A 23,334-nucleotide genomic window follows, 5' to 3' on the forward strand; every position below is an offset into this window, starting at 1 on the left:
GTTTCGACTTCGCGACCTCCTCTCTCTCTCTTCCTGCCTCTTTATCTCTCTCTCTTTCTCTCCCGTCTGGATTTCGCGATCGCGTAGAGAGTAAAAGTAATGAGATATTTCAAAGTTTCCTTTGATTTGTCCTTCTGCCGGCGCGAGTTGTAACGGACGCGAAAATGAAATCTTCGTCTTTGAACTTTCCGCCGAGAAGTTCTGAGAAAGGTGCTCTCACGCGTATTATCCATCCGCACTCAATCTCCCTCCCCCTCCTCTGTTACCCCGTTCGCACTCTTTCCTCTCAATTTAATCGAAGAGAGAAGCGGTAGATGCCCGGACGGAGGCGGCGAATTCTTCTCGGACGCTTTCAAATATCTTCCTAAAGCAATCGTCCACGAAATTGAACCCTGCAATCTAATGTAAAGGCGCGAAATCAATATTATGATTCTCGCGATAATACTCCCTTTTTACTCGCCTGACATTTTCGCCGTTTGTTGGTTTGTTCCACCGACCCGGGGATTTAACGCTATCGACAAACAATTCGCGAACTTTTTTTTATTTCGAATGCGTAATATTCGAAATTATCGAGCTTAACGTGCGCGTCGATATCGAGCCCTCGTATACGCGATGATTCATATGAAATGAAGGACTGTTAAATAATGCAAGCTGATAACTATCGCAGCTGACTATTAGCTCCGAATAATTCCACGAGCGAGTAATCGGGTATGCAATATGAAAATGCTGAAGACCTCTACGAGTGATCTAATATCTACCGAATCGACGTCTTTAATTTTTAATTGTAATTACTGTTAATAGAACAGTTTCTAATAGTTTGAATACAACGTTATTACTATCCGCTTAACTATCGTCTAATTTTAATAAAACCCGAGTAATATAACATTTTTATTATTTGATACATTTTTATATTTAATAATACATTAAATAATATTAAAAAATGTGACAAATTTCGTATTTTATCTACACGCCGAGCAGAATTGCTCGGCGGGTGGGAGCTCGTTCGTTTGCTCCGGAGTTTTGTATTGACCAAACAAGACCGGTATCGGCCGAGGTGCCTTTCCGAAGGCGAAAAAGTGCTCGGTCCTCCCATCGAAATCAGGAATCACTACGTGACACGAGCGAAGTCACGGCAGGCGCGCGAGCGCGCGCGTGTGTGTGTGTGTATGCGTGCACATCTTTCTGAATATTTATAACGTCGAACTCGGGGGGGAGAGCCGCCGTGACGGCGGTCTTCGAGGCGGAAGGCCGGAATATCATTTGAAGGAGCGAGGAACGGCCGTACGCTTATTCATCGCCGTAATTGAAACGCCTCTCGTATACAAAATCCCGTTCGCGAAACAAGCGGGAGGCCATTCCGACCCCGTCGTTTCTAGCGCAAAAATAAGCATCTAATATTAAAGCCGCGGCGAAGTGGCGCAGGTACCACGAGGAGAGATAGAGAGAGAAAAAGAAAGAAAGGAAAAAAAGGGACCTCCTTGCATCTTGCACTACGTCGACGCCCGTGTACTTCCATTAAGAGAGACTAGAGAAACGTACGTCGGAATCCCTCAAGGAAATAAAACGTCCGCGCGGAGCCCACGTGCGAATTGAGAACGCAATCCTAACACAATGTCATTATTATATTATTAAAAGGTCGGAAAGACTTGCGGGATATCTTTATTGCGTCAATTAAAAGCGCGAAATAAAACGAAAAGAAAGAAAAAAGAAGAGTGATGACAAATTTCGCGCATTTTTTTGGACCTCGAATTTTAAACTCTTTTTCATACCAAGTGGTACGTATTATCAGATGAAACATTAATCTCAGTAATATTTTAAGATGAGCACAGACATGATTTTGGAGATATGAAGAGGTAAAAGTCACGACTTATGAAAAATCACTTTTACTTCTTCATATTTTCGGAACCATGTCTATGCTCGCTTTTAAATTTTTTTAAAATTAATATCCTTTCACGTAGCACTAATTGACATTAAAAAAAAAAACTAAGTTTGAAATTCGAGGTTTAAAAAATAAGCTAAAAAACGTCTTTTTGCCATCACTTTTTTAAAAGACTTAAGCCGTTTTAAAAATGCGGCCGTACGCGTGTCTGCGAGCGTCATGTTTTTTCACAAAGCATGCAATATCAAAGTTCTTTTTTTTTCTTTATGCACGTATATCAGTAATAAAAGCAAAACGTTTTAATTAAACGTATATTTTTTCCTTTCCGCAATAAACAAATTTATATTTCATCAAGTTTATGAATAACGGCGGAAAAACGCGGGAGTTTGTATTACTGTGACGAGCTTTCGAATAATCTTTTAAAGCTTCCGCGCGACGCGACGGAAGGTGCACGACGGATGGGCAATAAATTGAATTAGTTATCAAACAAAAGCAGTCATTAGCACGACTTAACGAGCTGCAATCGCTCAGGGCAATCTACCTGTTAAGAGGGACCTCCCCCCTGCGGTCTAATAAAATCGAAAATTCATAAAACGATACTCGTGGACAGCCCAGCATCTTGACCCCGATATACCACCGAGTATTTCGAATTGTTTGTAATTCGCCGCTGGAATATTCGATCGCGCAGAACTTGCTGCTGGCTTTCGCGTGGGAGATAATCGAATATCGAGATTCAATATCTTGAGAACGATACGTTAAGAGGAAATCGTGCGAGTACCAGATACTCCCTCAGCAAAGACATTTTACAAAAATGTCCAACGTTGAAAATGCTTCAAGCATGTAAAATAATAATTTTAAAAAATGCTTCTTATTAGTTTTTCTTTTTCTTTTTTTTGTGCTTTTGCATTCGCGATTGATTAGATGTATCACACAGTCAGTTGCGTGCACGAATATAGAAGCGTTTCAGCATCCAGGCCGATCCTAGTTAAAATTCTTATAAAAATTCCTATACTCTTCGATTTTTAAATGATAGAATTGTAAGAAGGCAATTATTCCCGTGGCACAATGAATGTGATGAATTTTCAGATTTTCCTATCGCAGCGCGATCGATAAGGGTTAATTAATTTATCAGCCTCGATACGCTTTAATTTAACTTGGATTATCGCGAAACACGCTCCACCCGATATCGGTAAAAAATAAAATACCTGGCTGCTTTATTTTATTACGTCATGAAATAAAAAAAAAAGAAAAAAAAAAAGAAAACGGACACTTGACCTTTCCGAACCGCTGAATTCTTTTTCTACATCGGGATTTTTTTCCGCGCCGTATTGCCCGGCCGGGAGGTAAATTAATTAATATCCTTAGCTCGTGAGAAATGTTATCTTAAAGGCACTTGAAGTGCTCCGGTAATGTCGGTTGCACGAATAAACGTTAAGAGACCGAAAAGCAAACACTTTCGTGATCCTCCAGCTCGAATACACACACATATATATATATTTCCCGAGCTCGCGTAGAAACTGCTATTCGCGAGTGTCCCCATTAATATTCGGTGCTTTCATATTTCACTCAGCAAGATCCAAACCAAAATGTGCCCGATGCAGCAATTCCAAGGTACATGTAAATCTCAAGTACGATATCTCTTAGTGATCACAGAGTGTAACGAATCTCTTTCACTTACTTCCCTCCTCCCTCTATTTCGTCCACCTTTCTCTCTTGTACTTTTATCTTACATAAAATACAACAATAGTGCGCAAAAACATAAAGCTTTATGAAAACAATCGATGTTTGCGAACCTTAAAAGCCTTCAAAAAACATTCACATCCATTTTTCATCGCCCACCCAAATTAAAATAAGAGAAATTCCATTTTTATTTCCGATTTTTAAAAATAATTATAGTAATTTATATGTATAATTACGTATATAAATATCATATAAATATAATACTAAATTAAATTGAAAAAATAAAATACCGTAATTAAATAATATATTTAATATTTTAATTAAATAATCCGTTTAAGAAAAATACAAGGATTATTATTATTATTTTTTTTTTTCTTAATAAATGTTTTTTCGTTGAATATCGAAAGGTGTGCATTTATCATTTACGGCACTTGGCCGCTCAATTAAAAATTGACGAACGGGCTTTTGGCCCACCCCTGTGCAAAATGCGTCCCATGTTTTCCTTTCCAATAAAAATGGTAGTTCGAGCGTGGGACAAGAACGACTGAAAGAACTGCGAGAGCATGTCCCCGCCGTCCGACAGGCACGAAAGAAGGGACACGGAAAGAAAAGCAATCATCAGTATGTTATATAGATTCGCCCAAACATCCTTTTCGTCGGAAAAGTTGCTCTAGAGACGCAGATTGCTCTCGGTCGGCAGTCGGAAATTTTCACGTCATGCACGCGCTGTAATTACTCGTACATTATTATTCTCACATCAGCCATCTTTACCGTTTAATAGTGCCAGATGGTTTAAAATCGACGCTCGTTTATTCAGCCTTTAATTTCAGGCAAGTTTATTACCCGTTTAAATATTAAGGGATAATTGAACAGAACTTGAATTATAGGAATTTTAAGAACCCTCGCGAAAGAAAAGAAAAGAAAAAAAAAATAAAGAAACCGGATTTTTGAATGGTCTACTTAATCGTTATTTTTATTCCCTCCTCCTCCAGAAAATCCTGAAAGAGGAAACCGAAACTCTATCCATATCGAAATTCTGAAAAGAAAGTGTCAACGTTTCGCTTTGGATACGCGAAAACTGCGTTATCGAAATCCGATATGCGGCGTGTGCCAAAAAATTCGTGATGCGCGGAGAGGGGAAAGCGAGACGGAGAAAAAGAAGATGCCGGTGGAAATTTTTTTTTTAATCCCAAAAGCGAGCCGCCTGCCGCGCCGGGCCGCTCGGGACAGGCGACGGGAAGTTAAATCGCGGTAACTTTTTAATTGAAATCGAAAAAGTTCACGTTGAACTGAACTGAAAGGTACCGGCGAAGAAATGAATGTCCTGTCGCCCGACTCAGCATCCGCACCGCTTCTCTCTCTCGTTAAATCTTATAAAAACCAACTGGGAGTTACTCAAACGATAATAATACAGCCGGACTTTAGTATGCAGTCGCTTCTTTCCTATCCCTTTACGAAGTCCCTTCGACTTCCTTCTACAAGCGTCGCGACGATCGTTTGACGAGTACAATAATGAAGTCTGGCGTTCCTCGTTTTTCGAAATTTGCGCTGAAACCGGAAAATTTTTTTTTTTATCTCCGAGCGAGAACGTTAAAATAAATTTTTTTAACGTCGCCGATCTTACGCGACTCGCGGGAACAAAAGAGACCGGAGGAAGACAGAATTGTCATCCGTGAAGAGAGAAGTATGATAAGAAAATTGCACTGAGCAGGGAGAGAACCGGCGTAGGAGTCGTGCCATTGAGAGAAAATGAAGTGGAAGAGATAAAGCTGACGAAACAAAGCGATTGGCTTGGCGTTCCTAATTGTGCGATTTTTCAAATTTCCTCGAAGAAATATCGCGGCGATGTGAGTTATTTGATCTTTCCTCGTAAGTGCAATCGAGAATTATGGGCTCTAAGTAATCTTTAAGTAAAAATTATATTTGGCGTTTAATTTCGATAAATTCAATTCTTTAGCAAACAAAAAAAAGAGAGAGAGAGAGAGAATCGTGAAATAAATTCTAAGTGTAATTAATATAATTTCCTAGTTAAATATAAAAAATTAGATATCTCTGTCTATTTCGCTAACAAATGCTGATGCGTTTCCGTAATTAAATTGCACTGGTGATTTTTATTTTTGAACAACAAAATATGCGTCAAAATATGTTCGAAAACAATCACGTTGCAAATAATATTTTAAAAAAAAAGTCTTTTTGTGCTAATGGAATTTCAATTAATAAAATAGCGCGCGCAGTGATATTTAGCTGTCTATTTTCAAAGAAATGTATTTCTCGATTTATCGGATGTGAAGATTAAAGATAAATCAATAGCAATTAATAAAAAAAAAGAAAAAAAAAAAGAAAAAGAAAAATACACACAAGTTTAAAAGAAAGCGCCTTACGGCGAGTTTCGCTCACAAATAAAAATTTATATCGCTAGCGAATGTTAACTGTATCGTTCTATCGTAAAATACACTCTGCAACGGCATTAATCTTTTTTAATTATACGAAATTATCGAATATTGGAATCGAACGAACTGCGCTTCGCTTCGCTCTTCGTACTTCTTATTGAAGTAATAAAAGAATGGCTATGTCTCGCAGATTCCCCGCGTGTGTGGGTGTGTTTGTGCGCGTGTGTAGCGTGTATCGCGCGCGGATGCTGCGAGGGGAAGGAGAGAGATTCCCGAGACTGGTAAAAATGCAATTACCGGCCCGCGTTGCCGATCAGGTCTCACCCTGTCTTCCTCGAAGAATTTATGATTTCGCAGGCTCGCCACCGGGAAACGGCGGAAACATTTTGTTTACGCGAACAAAGCCCTGGACTTTCGACCAATTTCACCGATCGCCGTGTAATTTTATATCGAAAACTTGATCGCCCGCGCGTTTATTAATGCAGAACATTTTCAACGTGCACAATTATTTATACGGATCGGAAATACGCCTTTGTACAGGCAACGTTTCAATTTCGCGCAAATTATACAAAACTTCAAATAGCGATGATTATTGGCAGCGTTAATTAGAATTAAAATAAATCTGATGTTTGGACACGCGGCGCAAAATATTCGTTACCCGGACTGTTACTCGATCTCTTAATAATTTTGTCAAATAATTAAATACATTGAGAGAAATCAAAAATAACGCCGCGCACTAAAACAAAAATAAAACCCAAAAAAATAAAGTTGCACTGAAATGCGCGGATAAAAGAACGGGGGATAAAGTAAAGCGCGATTTAAGGTCTATCTCTTTTCATCAAGCGCGAAAAATGCACTTCGGGGCGAATATAGTAATTCAGGGTTAAAATGCGGCATTTCGTTTCAATTTGCCCGGGCTGGAATTTTATTTGGATGTAGCAAAACGTAAATAATTTAATGGAGAAAGGGGGTATATCTATATGAAAATAAAATCGCATTACGTCCGATTGGGTGGATGAAACGTTTAAAAAATATAAAGAGTAACGCACCGCGTTTTACGCGTTTTTCACGAATCCAAAATACAATATTTTTTTGTTTCATACTCTTTCGGAAACGATTGCGGTCTGCGTTCGCATTCCGCCCGCGGCTCGTTTTGCAATAAAGAAGTCGTCTTTGCTGACTGCGCCGAAGACATGTCACGTACACGCATCGGCCGTGTAGAATGAGTCCCGGTGAGAAACGTCGGCGGGCACGAACGTCAATCCCAAATATTTTACGTGCTTCATACACCGCGGATTCGATCTGAGACACGCGTGACATTTTAGTAATTAAAACCGCGCCGGAGAACCGAACCGGCGGGGTCTCCGCTGCGAACAGTGAGAGATTAAAACGATATCATATCTGATTAAATCTACGGCGAAAGGGGGAGGAGAAAGAGGGGAGAGGGGGGGGGAAAGGGAAGAGGCTCCCTGCAGGAACTGGGAAATTCAGTGGAACTTCCGAAGCACGACCTGGCAATCCTGATTAATCCTTTCACTTTACGTTGGTAATTTTGGAGCTTATCCCTCAAACTTCTTTAGCGCAGCAATACTCGATAGTTTACTAATCAGGGCTTTAATTTCATTTTCCAACGCCCGATTTCTTCCCCTTTAATTGACCGTCGAATATAGTTATTCGCGCGATAGCTTCGCCTCCCGCCCTTCCAAGCCTCTATCTTCCGCGACGTTAATGGCACAGATAACGAGAATAATAAAACATCGCGCAGACACAACAGGTTATTGCAGCAATTAAAACTGATCGAGCCGAATAAAAAAAAGAAAAATTGAACCGCGCAAAATTTTTAATTGTTATAAAACATTGTGACAATGCATAAAGAATCACACTTTACTCCACGTACGCGCCTTTCGGATTATCTAAGAAATAATAAAACCGTCTGGTATTTTCGCGCGCGAGAAGTCCGTTATACTTATACGCGGAAACTTCCGGCAGATGAATCTCCCGCGGTGGAACTGCATACTTAGGAAGCGAAGTACATCAGCGGCTGTCGGAGATTCCCGGGAGGGGTGGAGAGGGGGAGGGAAGACCGAAATCGAAGATTGATCGAGCAGAAGCTCCTTTATCATATCGACGTTTTCCTAGCCGCGAGAGAGTCTCAATGGGCGAGTGTGTTTGCATGAAGTAACGTTATTGTCGACCTCTCCCGCCCTTCGCATTCACCACCCGCGCCTTTAACTTAAAAAATATTCATGCAACTTTTCTTATAATAGAATTTTCGCTCGCTTTAACTTCCAGATTGAATTCTCCGCGTGAAATACACCGCGGGAGAATTACTTCGCGGACAGTTGAAAAAAAAAAAAGAATGAGGGAGCGAAAACAAAAATTCGACTCGTAATTCGTTTCGAGTTTGCGTGAGGATGACGCAAGCCTCCGGGGCACTCTTCGCTCGCTAATCGCGCGTAAACATTTTTTTTTTTTTCGAGGCACGAAAATTCATCCCGGTTCGAGATAAAGGCTTCTGCGATTCGAGTCTGATGTCACCCGCGCCGAGATAACCGTCTGCTTTCTTGCTTTCTCGCTCGTTTCTCTCCCCCTTTCTTCGTTCCTCGTCTTTGGCGGACGTATGCACACGTACGCCCGCGGGTGGGTGTGTGGAGCACGCACACGACCGGCCTTTAACAAGAACCGTATTTACGAAGCCGGTACACGACCGTATGTGAGGGAACGCCTTGTGTAATTAATCGCGTGCTATTGCTAAGAAACGCGCTCAAGAAACATCCCTTTGTAGACAGTGGTTCGCAACCGAGTCGAACAAATATTCGCATCTCCGCAAGTATTCACGAAGGAGACTTTTACGGCGGTAAAACGAAGCGAAAGAATTATATTTCCTTCCTTCTCGCAATGATACACAAATATGAACGACCTAAAATTGCGAGAAACGCGCGGCGCCACTTTAAATCTAATTTTAATTAGGTTCTTGCTGGCGAAAGTGCGGCGCACGAGCGATTGGAAACGAAGGACTTCCCGCGGATTAATGAAATAAATAATAGAAATGCCGCGCGCTCGTCGTTTGTACCTACTCGACGTAACGCGATGCTCCGCGCAAATGAAAATTATCCGCGTGTCTCTTACCCGTCTCCGTGTTTCTCCCCTTAACAAGCCAATTATACTGCGAACAGTTAAACTGCTGCGGAATGCATTTCATCTCGGGTGCACTTTAACGCGGGCACATTCCCGGCGACATAGGTGGAAACCATACGCCGCATTGTGTTACTAGGCAACAGAGAGGCAACTTATCGCGAAGATTCTCGAGGGGCACAAACGAAGAAGCGCCCAGGCACGCGAACCATGAGGAATTAGCGTGCGACGAAGCTGAGGAAGAATAAACAAAGTGCCGAATGCGCGCAGCTGTTTAATCGCCAAATGTGTAATTTAGTTTCTCGCGGAAAAAAAAAAAGAAATATATACATATTTCGCCGTAATACGCGCGTTGTCCCACCCCCTCACGTCGCCTTACCCAAGGTTACATGTATATTCCGAGTGACGTTCGAAATACGAGCGCGACTGCGATTGGCTCGAGAATGAGGAAAAGATGGTAAAAAACGGGAATTATTTTTGCCGCAAATTGGGACGTCGTTCTGAAATAAAGCCGCGGGCGAAACTGAATAAAAGATCACCCGCGATATATTTTTACAATATATTCGCCGAAAGCGAAAAATTAATCTCCGCTTTGGTAAACAATTAGAATTGTATATTACGTAACAAAAATAAAATTTAAAAAAAATATGTATATATATTATTTTAAAATAATAGCGTTAATTAAGAGAAGCACGATGATCGAAGCTTTTCAAGAGGTGCAAAGCGAATTTGAATCCCGAGGTGATCAATTACGCTGCTCGTTCGCGTCATGAAAAATCACCGCCGCTAGTCTCGGGTTAATAACTTTTCTAATGGAAAGTGATAAAGTACTATTTTAACACGTTACGTGCATTCGACGGAGCAGGGAAGGCCATTAACGGTTTTTGTGTAAACCTATGACTAACATGATGAGCCAGCAAGACGCGTTACATAATCGTTGAACGCGCGCACGCTCGTCGTCTAATAAACAAGCATTAAATTTTCCAGTCAAAGGTCCCGGAGCCGCTCGATTCATAACTCAGCGGCAACAAGCGACGAAAATCAACTTATATTATTTCCGCCGAGAAAATATTATAGTACTATAATTGGCTTAAAAGAAAATTCGCGAAACTCGTTCACGTCGGGAATTAGTTTCACGGAGATGAAATAAAAATCCCAGCTGCATCGGGAAATCTGATAAAGACCTCGGCATTCGCTCATTCATCCGCGGCAACCGGTTAAAAAAAATCATAATTAACATGACTAAACACCGACAGCTTATCATATAAATTCTAAAAAAAAAAAAACATGACATGAGAATTCTTTTAACTCGTACAACCATTTCATAAAAAAAAGGAGAGAAAAACGTATTCGGATTTGAACGCGACGACGGTATAAAGTGTCGTCGGCACTTTATAACGTTCGAGTTAATAAAACGCGAACCGTAAAATGGCTTTTCTATCCACCTGCAACGGCGCGAATGGTAAAACGCCCTCCGTCGTGGATCGCACACGCGGGAGATAGCGGTTTTAATTGCGGAGGGGAATACTTTTCGGGGGTATTTCGCAACCGGCCCTCACGGAGCTTACGCGTCACGTTCGAAGCGTTACGCAACGTAGCGTTGCAAAATTATTACATTATAAAGATCGCAGCGCGAAATAGTTGGCCGCCGCTGCGCGCGCTTTATCGGTACTCCGTGGAAAGTCCGCATTAGAACGTTATGGAAATATCGTATGGAAATATTATGCCCGGCCGCTATAATGTTATTGTTGTATAATGCACGATTATTATTTGGCAGATGTTGAAATTAACATAAAATCGCATTTGATAACAACGGGGGACAATTGGGATGAATATTCCGTGAATGCGCGGGCACACAGAGCGTTATTACGTTACGTTAAAACAAATTATGCCATTCGACGAGCTGCGTTACACAATAAATACACTAATTGACGTTTCCATACGCGAGTATCCCAGCCGTATTTTGTCCCCGTGTTTTCTTTCCCCCGGTACTCTGTTTGGAGACAAAACGAGGCTCGGGGTTCGGAATTAATTAAAGCCAACTTCGGTCTTTAGCGGTCCAACTTTAAACTTAAACTTTAAACACCGCGGAGCGGGCGCGACGTTACGCGGCGTTGGCCCCGCGAGCTCGAATTTCGTTAAAAAGCGCGCGGAGGTTATTGGTGCAACTGCACGTCGCCGTTGAATAACGCTATTATTGGGCGGCAAGATTAAAGCGATAAGATAAGGCGAAGCCGGTGAGCCCGCGCGGCCGGATTTATCCATCAATTCTCTTCGATTACCGGCCGGTGATGCTGCCTGTAAGCGCGAGATCACGCGTCCCGTAAAAACAACCGGTGCCGTAATAAAATATCGACGACGCAGTTATATTTAGCCCTTCGCAGGTCTCCGATAAATTCAAATAACAGTCCACCGGCCGATCTGCATAATCCCCGATGTTGTTTTCGCTCAATTGCATAAGCTATTTTAACTTACACGAAGCGCGCGACACGGAGCCGAATCGCGAATCGAATCACTACCGTTCCCCGTTCGATTGCCTCCGTAAACGCACTTGTAAACCTCTATCAAAAATCTATTCCAAGCTTTTTACAACGGCTAAGAGCCATATCCATTTTTCATCGACAATCGAGCACGGCTCTACAGAATCCACTTCCTACGAGGTACCCTTTTTATTTTCGAGGCTTCTCGACCTCGAAATTCGAGAAATTTAGTTCAGTGCGTTTTTCCGACTCGCGGCCGGCTTTGTTGTACTTCGCGTTTCAAGGGACGTGTATTTTTGAAACCCGCCCGAACAAAGAGGCAAATAAAAGGTACAAAACGAACGAAGTAACTAACCGTGTTCCGGTAATACGGCGATTGTCGCGTTATACGCTCTACAAAAACATAACCTACTCTAACAACAGATGTAAAATCACAGAGTAAAAGAAAAAAAGTAAATTCACAAAAATAATAGCTGCAAGAATTTCAGTATTAATTGTGCGGATAAAAAAAGTCTTGTAATGTTACAAATAATTTTTTTAAAATAAAACTACGGGATTTTAAATATTTAAACAATTGATATTCTTGCAACTATCGCGTAAAACCACTTTTCAAAGTAATTTGATATCCGTAATGGGTGACACGTGTAATATAGTTTTTATAGAACGCAACAGAATGGCATTCCCGATGGAGAGAGACATTCCCGCACTCCGGAAAGCGTCTCGGCTGCGGTACACGACCCCGATGCAGGTCGTATGACGTAATTAGGGATACAGAAACAATGCGCGGCTTCACCGCCGCCGTTCCCATTAATGCCGCTTAATCTCCGATGCCAATAATTACTCTCAGGCCGAATATTATATTGCCTCGAAGCGGCGAGATCGCTCGGCCCGCGCGGTTTCGTTTTAATACATCGCTCATGTTTTAGTCATAAATATGACTGCCGTATGATTAATTTATCAGTTCATTTCAATTGATAGCGCAATAATGCGATACCTCGGATCGCGAATCTTTTAAATTTCGATGGCGCTTAATTGAATTGCTGATTCAGAAAAAGGAAGCCGGTCTAACTGGGAGCTACCCCGGGCACCGAGGGAGAAACCTTCGCAACTTCGCGCTCACACGGAAGCACCGCCGCGCTGCACATGTGTACGTGCTATTTATATTTTATACCCACGCTGCACTAGTTTATCCTTTTACGTAAAAAATAAAAAAAAGTAGAGAAAAGGCGAAATTCCTACCTCCGTTCTGCGAATCGGATTTAAAATTGTCCACCCGCTCGTCCTACGATCGCACGATGCTGCGCTCTTTTTTTTTTTTCTCGCTTCCAAACACATGAATGCGCCATTCATTACGCTCATCCTTCCCCTCCCCCTCCACCGCGGAAAAAACATAATCGCCTCGCGCATTTATTTACTGGAACAATTGTGCGTCGTGATGACTGGCGACAATAATGGAATCAATCACATCACGTTTCAATAAATTAATGCCATGCGGTTTTACTTCTGCTACCGTGCTCTCGCCCTCCTCCCCCGTTTTTTTTTTCCTGCCTCTTTCCTCCCTCCGCGTCGCGTTGAAACAACGCAGGTATTTACAGTGGGACGCCAGTTTCCCGTGTAATTCTTCCTAATTGCCGGGGTGGCCATGGCCCGGGATTAAAATGCACGCCGCGCCGTGGAAATAGTTAATGCTGTACTCGCGAAAATAAAAAAGTCTTCTTCGTTGCCTTGTACACGTATATCGTCTTTTTCCTCCTCCTTTTATTTTTTTATTGTTTAAACGAAATAATTCGCATTAAAAAGGACAGCGGTTTAAATAAAATTGTATCGAGCGAGGGAGGATAATTCGGTACAAAGACTCAGCAGTACTTTAAAGAGGACGCGTATTTTGCCAGCAAATGTTTTTCACATCAAAAAAATAAAATAAAATAAAATAAAATAAAATAAAATACCTGATAGTTATACCGACGTGTGTATTGCGACGATAATTATTACGTTTAATTGCCGAGTTTACGCAGGCGCGCGGAATACATTTTACGAAGTTGAAAACGGCGGGGGTAAGAGGGAGAGCCGTACCCTCGTCACCGTGAATTAAAGTAAAAGGGCAAATGGTGCAGTGGGACGCACGCGGTATTAAAGAGACCGAGGGGCGTCGGAAGGAGAATGATTAATCGTCAGGCAATCTCTCCTATGCGTCCGCAAAAAAAAAAAAGAAAAAAAGAGACACGCGTAGGCGAACATGAGAACAACTGATAATACGACGTACGTTACAAAATGTATCGCGCGATATCGACTTACGGTATTTATCCCGACTTAACATGATATTTTATTTATTACACGTGTATCGTAAATTCATCGAAGGGATGTCCAATTAAAAAATGTACGTCTCATCAGGATAATTTTAATATCCGGCCAAGAATAATTTTACTCGATTCAAATATTTTAAATAATTAAAAGTAAAAAAGAAAAACAAAATTTAATAGAGAAATAAAAATTCCTCTACGAGTTTGAGGTTTGCCGTAAAATTGCAGACGCGACTGGAGCGACGAAACAAGAAAAAAAAAGACAAAAAACAAGGAGAAATTCAAGGGGAAGTTTTGAGCCTACTCCATCATCTTCAATCGATATTGCTCTAGATCTTATTTCAAATTACGCACGCCGCGAAACATCTTGGTGTCCGGCAAACGGCGCCGGTTTGAAGAAAAGTATTTTTAAAGAAGCCCGGCGTCTCGGACGTTTTCGAGGTCCCGAATTATCTTATCGGCACACGTGTGAGAACTCAGCCTATAAATACCAAAAGATCGCGTCACGTGCGAGCGCGTATCAACACCAGCAGGCGCCGCCGCGCGTAGACGGGCGCGAAGGAAAAAGGTAGGCCGCGTATCGGTGCGCCCTACAGGGCCGATAGTCCTAATGCACGCTGTTCGCCGGCGGACGCGCACGGGATGGCTGTTTAAATCCTGGAGACTCACGGTGATCGGCGCGGGCGCCGCGGATACGGAGGAACGTTTCGCGCGCGCAGTCCGGCGGCACAGCCTCTCGCGCGGTACATGGGTTATCGCGCATGAAGGAGGAGAGGTTACGTCGTGAGGGACGCCCGCGCTACCCGGATGCCGACGGCGACGGCGCGGCATCGGCGCCGCCGGCGGCGGTAGCGCGAGCGTCGCGGGTGCTAGATAGAATTGCTGGGTGTTACTCACCGTGTGGCTACCATAGGGCCTAGGAAGGGTGGTATTGCTGCCGGAGGTAGGGGTAGACACGGGGGTGACGAGCCGCTGTGCTGTCTCCGCGCGACGAAGACGATGCGTAGACATCAGGCGGCACGGGACGCACCTCGTCGACTATGCCGCTCGTCCTCCTCGTCGTCGTGCACGCAGGTACCGTGCCGCGCCACGCACCACGTACGCGCGCCGTCATCCGGCGACGGTGGTTGTGTGGCAGAAGGGCGGCAGGTAAAGGGAGGCGTGCGGCCTCCCGGGGCGAGATCGTCGTCGGGTGATTCGCGACACGCACACTTACGCACACACTAGGCACACGCAGGCACACGCACGCACGGCGCCTCGAGCGGGGGGAGCCGCGGGGGAGAGAAACACCCGCCGGTCGAGTCGTCGAGATTACGGGCGGTACACTAGGAAGCGCGATACTCCGACGGCAGCGACGGCTACAACGGCGGATTAATATGGCCGTCCCTCGGTGGACACGGAGGCTCGGGTCGCGGGCGAAGGCGAGCGGCTGCGACGACGACGGCGACGGCTGCTCGGCGCGACGGCGACGACGCACACGATTGGCGGCCTCGCAGCTCGCGCACGCATTTGTTTCACTCGCGAGAAAAGCACGCGCCACCCGCAACCGCCGACGATCTCGCTATTCCGCTTCTTCTTTCCCTCTTCGTTCCACCGTCGATCTTCCGTCTCTTTCGCCCGCGGTGTTTCTTCCTCGCCGGATCTCCTCCACGCGCCCGGCGATTCCCTGCCAATTCCTCGCGCTTCTTCCTCTCAATGGCTCCTCCCGGCGAATACAGCGATTCTTCGCGACGCAAAATACTCGTATCTCGCGTTCTTCCTTCGCTCGCGGAAACGTGCGCCCGACGGTTTCCGGGCTACGTTCTCACTCGCGACGGGCACGTATGCGAGTTTCGGAACACTCGTCGCCTCTCTTTCTCACCAGCGCGCACAGTCCGTCTCTCTTGTCCTTTGTCGCTCGCGCTCTCTCCCTCTCGGGCTCGCGGTCTCGCTCTGCCGCGACGTTCCTCGGCGGGCCGCCCGGTTGTCGCACAACGTCGACAGGACCGCGAGGGAGAAGAACGGCCTGGGCGATTCGCGCCGAGTTCACACGGCACTCGCGACGGAACGACGGGCCACCACCTTCGCACGCTCGCTCTCGCTCGCCCCCTCGTCGTCCGCGGTTCGTCGTCCGCGACGTTGCTCGACGCCACGGCACGGCACGGCACGGCCCACACGGCCCACGCGGACGCACGCGGACGCACGCACGGTTATCTTCACGCTTCGCGAGGACGTGACGCGACCTCGGTGCGAACGACAACGTCAACATCACCACCGTACGCTTTCGTGGCGGCCATCTTTTTCGGGGAGACACAGCGGCGATCCGCGAATCGCGGAACACAGGCACGCATGCGCGACCGAGACCCCTGCGCCGAGCACTCACCGTGGCGGACCAAGAAACTACCTGGGATCCATCCGGACGAACTTGTGTGGGTGCACGAGAATATGCATAAGATAATTCATTGCCTCGTTTTATGAATTTGTTAATGGGCCAAGTAACTTCCTTATGCGTGTACTCGCGCAGCTGCGACAGGTCGGCCGAATAGGATCTTTAAGGCCGGTCGGTCAAACTTCCTGATAAATCTACTTATCGGGTGAACGTGGATCTATCTTTATCTATTTAAAAAAAAAATAAAGATAGACGTGCGATTACCTGATAGAGAATCTTACCAGAAGCTCGGAATAACCTGCTCTGTGCCTGGGGCTAGACAAATTCATACTGCTCGAGTGCTCGTTTTGGCTGGCGTTCGAAGTACCTATCGCAGCGAGAGATATGATTTTATCCAATCGGAGCCGCAGATTTTGATTCGCGTCGCGAAAGCGGCCCGCGACTTTCAGCGCGATATGACTCAACACGAACGCCCGCACTCCCGGTCGCGATTGGTCGCTTTTTTTAAGGTAACGGTGCGATCTTCATCTGTAAAGCAAAAATTAAAAAATGTTAATACGCTCGTTCCCGCATATTATGCGAAAAGTCTCTCTTTCAGGCTTTTACTGGTAAGGCCGATTTCCTTTTGAGGAACACAGTCGACACGTGCATCGTTATAAAACATAGCAACGTCGACAGTGTTCCTCGAAAAGAAAGCTGCCTCAATTGTTCCACGCATGCCATCCACGTTGAATGACTTTTGCATCGCGGACACGATTAATGAAATAAAAAAGTGGAGGAACTTGCCGTCTTTATCGCGTCTACAATAATACGATGCGTCGCGTTCACGGTAACGGCTGAATTTCGCAGAAAAGAAACGAAGTTGCACGTACAAGCGGCGCATGCGAACTCGAATTGCCCTGACAGCCATGACAATCCGACAGTGGTCAACTTCGACTAAAGGAACACGGAACCGATCATCATTCCGCGCGTACGAAAAGGTACCGTGGCGCCACACTTGACCGCGTTAGATAACTATGACCGACCACGTCGTCGGTAATTACATAATTATATGTACAATCATATAAAAATATGTCGAAGAGTAATCAATGTTAAATTATACAGAATTTTTCTTAAAGCAAAATAAAAAAAGAAATTTGTTAAACTAGGATTTCTTACGTACATTAAATGTAACATTTTTAATTTTGTTATATATGTATATAAATGGGAACTCTAATGGAGTTTTCTATTTCTGGAATATTTTTATAAATGGTAGGAGTTGGATTTGATAGCGCAGTAACATTTAAGAAAGACATTGCGAAAGTATAGAGTGCTTTCGAGTGTAATACAAATTTATATATACAAATTTGTTCTACAAATTTGTTTTCTCATATAAATTGGTATATATATATATAAAGATATCTTTTCTTCTGGTCGACAGACTGTATAATAATCACTTGGTTCGAAAGAAATTCTTTTGCTGATTATATTATGTACACTCAATATTAATATTAGGCATTTTAAAGCGAAACTTGTTCACTTTCGATAGATTCAAATTTTGATGCTGCAAATTAACAGCAAAAATTTAACTCCATCGAAATTAAATGAGTTCCGACCGTCACTCTATCATATATAAACGTTTCAAAAAAGATGGAATGTTGCATCCATGTGTATTTTATAAAGACTTGTGCTTCGAAAAAATAGAATATAGTTTGTAAACTTTTCGTTGATTGAAACGACTGGCAGCTGAAAAACTGTTAATATTTTACAATATCTTGCACCGCTGCAACAATGTTACGAGCACTGATGCCGTAATTGTCGAGCAACACCGCCGGTGGACCAGAACGCGGTACTTCCGGCACCGCCAATTTCTTTACTATTATATTTCTTTCCAAAGCGACTGCAGATTGGACCGCTTCTCCCAAACCTCCTTGTACGTAATGATCTTCAACGGTGACGATCCTGCCACCAACTTCTTTGGCGTTCTTTATAATAGTTTGTGCGTCAATAGGCTTGACCGTAAACGGATCGATGATACGAATGTTAACTCCAGCCTTGGTTAATTCCTCCGCTGCCTTAATTGCCTCATGTAGTGTTACACCGGCACCGATCACAAGCACCTGATCCTTAGCAGAAGATCTAACTACTTTAGCTTTACCGACAGCCAACGGTTCGTCGTTCTTGTACAAAGTAGCTGTAGCCGGGCGAGAAGTACGGATGAAACATACGCCCTTAGTGTTAGCTGCCAGTTCGACAGCGCGCTCCGTTGACACAGCGTCGCTTGGGTAAAAAATGGTCGAACCCGGAATCGTGCGGAACATCGCAATGTCTTCTAATCCCATTTGCGATGGTCCGTCTTCGCCGATGGACACACCACAATGTGAACCGACGAAATTTACGTTTGTTTGAGATATCGCACCCATGCGAATCTGTAATAAAGAATAATAATATAATTATATATTTACCATTTCGTTATTGTCGCATGTTAATTTTCATAAATTTAATTTTTGTCTCACCTGATCAAAGGCACGAGTGAAAAATGTCGCGAAAGCGGACACGAACGCGACAGTACGGTCTCTACAAGCGGCGCCAATGGCAACACCCACAACATTTTGCTCTGCAATAAATCCTTCAATAAATCTTGATGGATCAACGGTTTTTATTTTCTCAGCGTAAGTGGAGTTTTTCGTATCACCATCCAAAGCTATGACACGTGGATTATTCTTTGCCAGCTAAAATAAAATTAAAATTGCATTAAAAAAAAATATATTTCCTCAAGTTAATATTAAAAGTATTAAAAATATATGAACCTTTGCAAGGGCTGTGCCATAAGCCAATCTAGTTGCTACTTGTTCACCCAGTTTGTAATTTGGAGGGGAAGCTAATGCAATGTTGCTGATATCTACAACGGGAGCATCATCTACGAGTGGCTTTTGTGGGTGCAGTCCAAGAGGCCCAGGATTTTTCAGAAGTCCATTCAAATGCTGCAAGTTCAAAAAAAAACATATTACAAAAATTAAAATTGTCACATTAAGTCCTTGATGTATTATTTGTACGCTGTTTTAGTGTATTAATGTTAATATTATATACCTGAATAACATCGTTCGCCTTGTTACCCAGAGGCTTGCCGTGCCAGTTTTCCAAATCTTCGATTTCCGGAAAATATTTTCCCTTAAAAGTCTTAGCTAAAATGGCAGTGGGACGTCCTTTTGTATTTTGTGCTTCATGAAAAGCCTAGAATAACATAGTTTTGTAAGCACATATTTCCTTAAAAAATTATGTTATTTAATATAATAATTATACCTTTGCCAATTCTTCCACATCGTGACCGTCTACAACTAAAGCGTTAAAACCGAAGGCCTCTAATCTTTTACGATAAACTTCCATATTATGTTGCAAAGAAGTCGGTTCGCTTTGTCCAAGACGATTGATGTCAAAAATAGCACAGAGATTGTCTAATTTATAATAAGACGAGAAATGAAGAGCTTCCCAGATGGAACCTTCAGCCGCTTCTCCGTCACCAATCAAACAGTACACACTAAAAGAAAAATGTTATCGAGAAATTAAGAAAAAAAAAAGTAAATTTTAACATTGAAACAAATTTAAATAGTTTAATAAATGTAAGACTATTTAATTTATTAAATAACATACCGATAACTGGCTTTATCGTAATTTTTTCCAACATAAGCCATGCCTGCAGCAACTGATAAACCTTGTCCTAACGAACCAGTTCCTACGTCTACAAAATTAAGCCTCGGAGTAGGATGTCCTTCCAAATCACTATCAAATTTTCTTAAATTCAGCAACTCGCTAGATGGGAATAAGCCTGCTTCTGCCCATGCTACATAAAAAAAATTAATAATAATGTAAAGCATATCGTAGAATAATTAGTATTGAATTTATTACACTAAAATGTATATAAATACATAATTGACGATATTTCATTAATCAATTAATTATATTAAGTACATAAATTTCTTAGTAAATTTACCTGCGTAAAGAATTGGAGCCGCATGTCCTTTACTAAGGATGAATCTATCACTGTTAGGATCACGCGGTGCTGACACTTTGTAACGCATTGTATGAAAAAAAAGGACAGACATAATTTCTGCCATGGACGAACATGATGTCGGATGTCTGAAACAAAAAGAAATACAAATTAATACAGAGTTAAATAATCCCGATTAATTTAATTGAAGGCATTAAAATATTTTACAAGTTGTAATTTTTTTAAAATACTGTATTACATCAGCGATAATTCTGTTCACGTAATCGAACGATATCTATTTTTGTTAAATTATTCTCACTGCCGTGGCAAGGTCAGAATATCGCCGGTCTATCAGTCAAAATGTTTCTTATCATTGATTCCTCTTCTCGTGAGGGTCATAGAGCCAAATGCGATATTCATGAATATGGCATATGTACATTACAAAATATGTTATAAAAATCTACCTTTTATCATTATCTGCTATATATGTATATATAATTTTATATAAGCGTTATATCCAACTTATTTATCATGATTTAAAGATAAAAAAAAATAATAATTTATCTGGCGAGGAAAAGCCTGATATTTCTAAACGAGCTAAATTATAATTTATGATCTTTCATCATACCCGCTTTTGGATGATTCAGTCGCTTGCACGCACTCGATACGCAGTTTGTGCGCGAGATCTTGAAGCTTTTCCATGTTCGTATTTCGTACCATTGTGAAAACCGAGCTTACACCTTGAACGTTCTTGGAGACCGTCGGCGACAACAAGCGTTCGATCGCGACTGCCGGACGATGGGAGCTTTGGTAACGAGTCGAGTTGACCGAGAGCGCGGTTACCTCCCTACCTCTTCAATTTGTTACGATGACGATATACAGAACGTCTCGAATACATAGGGTGTCTCGAAAGATAACGCATGATACTTGAATATTCCAAAAACCATCTACGTTAAATCTTCCACGCTAAAACCCGTTGTTTCAGCTCCCTGATAACTTTATCTATCAGGTGAGCACGTGCCAATTTTTATCTATTTAATTAATATCGCCTTAGTAAATACTTTACATCTTGCACCAAAGCTCACAATTGTTTTTATCAATATCGTTCATAAATCATGCATTAGAAAGACTAATTCACAATGCTACCATCACGTTTTCTTAGAGTGACCTCGAGGAGTGCTAGCGCATGATTCCTTCACTTCTTACCTACTTTTTACAGCTGTCCTCGTATAAGTTGAAAGATACAATACGACATACGACGCGACAGGACATTACTCAAATCGATATTTTATCCATTATGAACAATGTTATACCATTAAATGTATCGTTAAACATGTATCAATCAATATAATATAATAAATAAATAATATTATAAACGTACAAGGCTCTCTTACTTTTTTAATTATAAAGTACCAGTTTAATTGGTAATATAATAAACTGTTTTTTCTTTACGCGAACAGAAGTGTAAAAATGTTGGAAATGGAGGTCATGGAGCGTGAGAACGACGGAAGAATTAATGAGCATTTTCTTAAATTAGATCACAAGGCATATCAACGACGCGATAAAAGTTGAAAATGATTCGAGCAAATTTTACAATTTCTATTTAATATAATTAATTTCTATCTATTTAATGCAATGTCGAGTACAAAGATCATAATCACACACGCACAAATTGCCAAGTTGGAAAATAATACATAACATACGTTTGGTCTCCATTCTAATTTTTCCTTGCATCTTAAGCATGGATCAAAGCTGCTTTCCTTTCGGGATACAAAGTCGACACTTTCAACGTGCATTCTCTGTGTATAATTCCATTTTAACTCAACAAATGTACTTGAACTTTAGAAAGGAAAGTTGGAACGTGTTGGTGGCCAAGTAATACCTTTTTATTTCCAATTATTCAATAAAATTGCTAATGTGTTACACGTATGTATTTTATTAACTCTTTTACTGTACTTATATCAAGTTCAATTTCTCCATGAAGTTGTTGTTAACCCTGTGTGTTACCTGTGTCGACTTTGTCTTGTAAAAAGAAAGCAATCGATATGCATATTCCAGAAACATAGTTTGTAGTTTATATCCATTACATTTCTTATTGATGATAAAAGAAGATTATGATCATCATAATTCATCATCTGGACAGTCTAGATCTAGAACATGTAACGTTTTACAAAAAGTACAATGAAATATGTACAAGTTTGCATTATACATAATTAATAAATACCTTTCAAACTTAGGACTTTTCCACATAAAAAAATAATTGTATATATATATTTTTCTTTTTTTAATTAAAAAAAAGTGAATCATGCACAAAAAATGTCATGCTAATTATGAATTGAAATGTTATTTTGCTTACAAAGTGCTGAATAGACGTTTCGTGCTCGCCACTTGTGTAGCTCTCGCGAAATTCAATTTGTGTTAATTACTCGCATTAATTAGCTACGTTAGGACTAAACTATACAGTTTTCAGCTCATTATTAAATTCGTCAGGTCTGCTATTCACGCAAATCAGGCATACGATTTTTTTATCTACGTCTTCCCTCCTCAAATTCTTTCGAACACTCGTTTCTTTTTTTTTCAGATGTATTTGAAATGCAAATAAGAGATGGTCACCGCAATTGATAGGCGACCACGCGGGAAGTTTCCGAAGCCGAGGTTGCATCATTATCGCGCGATTTCACCCCACGCGGCACGTGCTTTTTCGCTTATCATCGTCACCCGATTCGGCCGGCGTTCTCCTACTCACGTCCCGCTACCGCGCCGGCCATGAGCCGCTACCGGACGGCAAGTGCCGTTCGTCAGCACCCGTTCGCAAGAGAAAGAGAGACGCTGAGTCGCTTACCCGGATTTACTGGCTTGCGTGGCCTCCACCGCGTGAATCCTAAGCTTGTTGGCGATATCCCGCAGCTCCTGGATGGTCTTGAGCTCCGGCTTATGGTAGTTCGCCATGATTCGTTCCGCACGACGTGCCTGCTTATTCAAGACTCGGATAAACTCCGAAGAACGGCGCAGACGGCGCTATCGGCGGTGATACCAAGGATGTGGGGGTCTTTTTACGAGAGGCGGTGGTGGGAAATGCGTTCCCGGTTCCCGCACACCTGGCTTGACGCGCGCCTTCGGCCGTTACAGCGGTTG

At 42.4% G+C, this 23,334-nt stretch overlaps 2 protein-coding genes across 3 annotated transcripts in view; both read right to left on the minus strand.

Moving 5' to 3' along the window:
* LOC139109328 (serine-rich adhesin for platelets) overlaps positions 1-15,970 on the minus strand; it is a 59,405-nt gene extending 43,435 nt beyond the window's left edge. Inside the window, exon 1 of the mRNA XM_070668302.1 lies at positions 14,762-15,970. Within this exon, the coding sequence (XP_070524403.1) occupies positions 14,762-14,875 (114 nt within the window). The 5' untranslated portion in view covers positions 14,876-15,970. The remainder of the gene's footprint in view (positions 1-14,761) is intronic.
* A 1,567-nt stretch (positions 15,971-17,537) lies between these two features.
* Positions 17,538-23,292, minus strand: LOC139109330 (transketolase-like protein 2). Of its 2 annotated transcripts, none has more exons than XM_070668305.1 (8): positions 23,042-23,292; positions 20,203-20,348; positions 19,863-20,052; positions 19,515-19,749; positions 19,302-19,445; positions 19,022-19,195; positions 18,728-18,943; positions 17,538-18,640 (listed from the first exon to the last, which is right to left on the minus strand). In XM_070668305.1, the coding sequence occupies exons 1-8, from the start codon at positions 23,146-23,148 to the stop codon at positions 17,969-17,971; spliced, it is 1,884 nt and encodes a 627-aa protein (XP_070524406.1). In that variant the 5' UTR covers positions 23,149-23,292; the 3' UTR covers positions 17,538-17,968. The 2 variants fall into 2 exon arrangements, with proteins under 2 accessions (XP_070524406.1, XP_070524407.1); XM_070668306.1 differs by lacking the exon at positions 23,042-23,292 and adding an exon at positions 20,828-21,013.
* Positions 23,293-23,334: the final 42 nt, after the last annotated feature.

Source organism: Cardiocondyla obscurior, linkage group LG17 (genome assembly GCF_019399895.1).
Source record: "Cardiocondyla obscurior isolate alpha-2009 linkage group LG17, Cobs3.1, whole genome shotgun sequence".
Lineage (NCBI taxonomy): Eukaryota > Metazoa > Arthropoda > Insecta > Hymenoptera > Formicidae > Cardiocondyla > Cardiocondyla obscurior.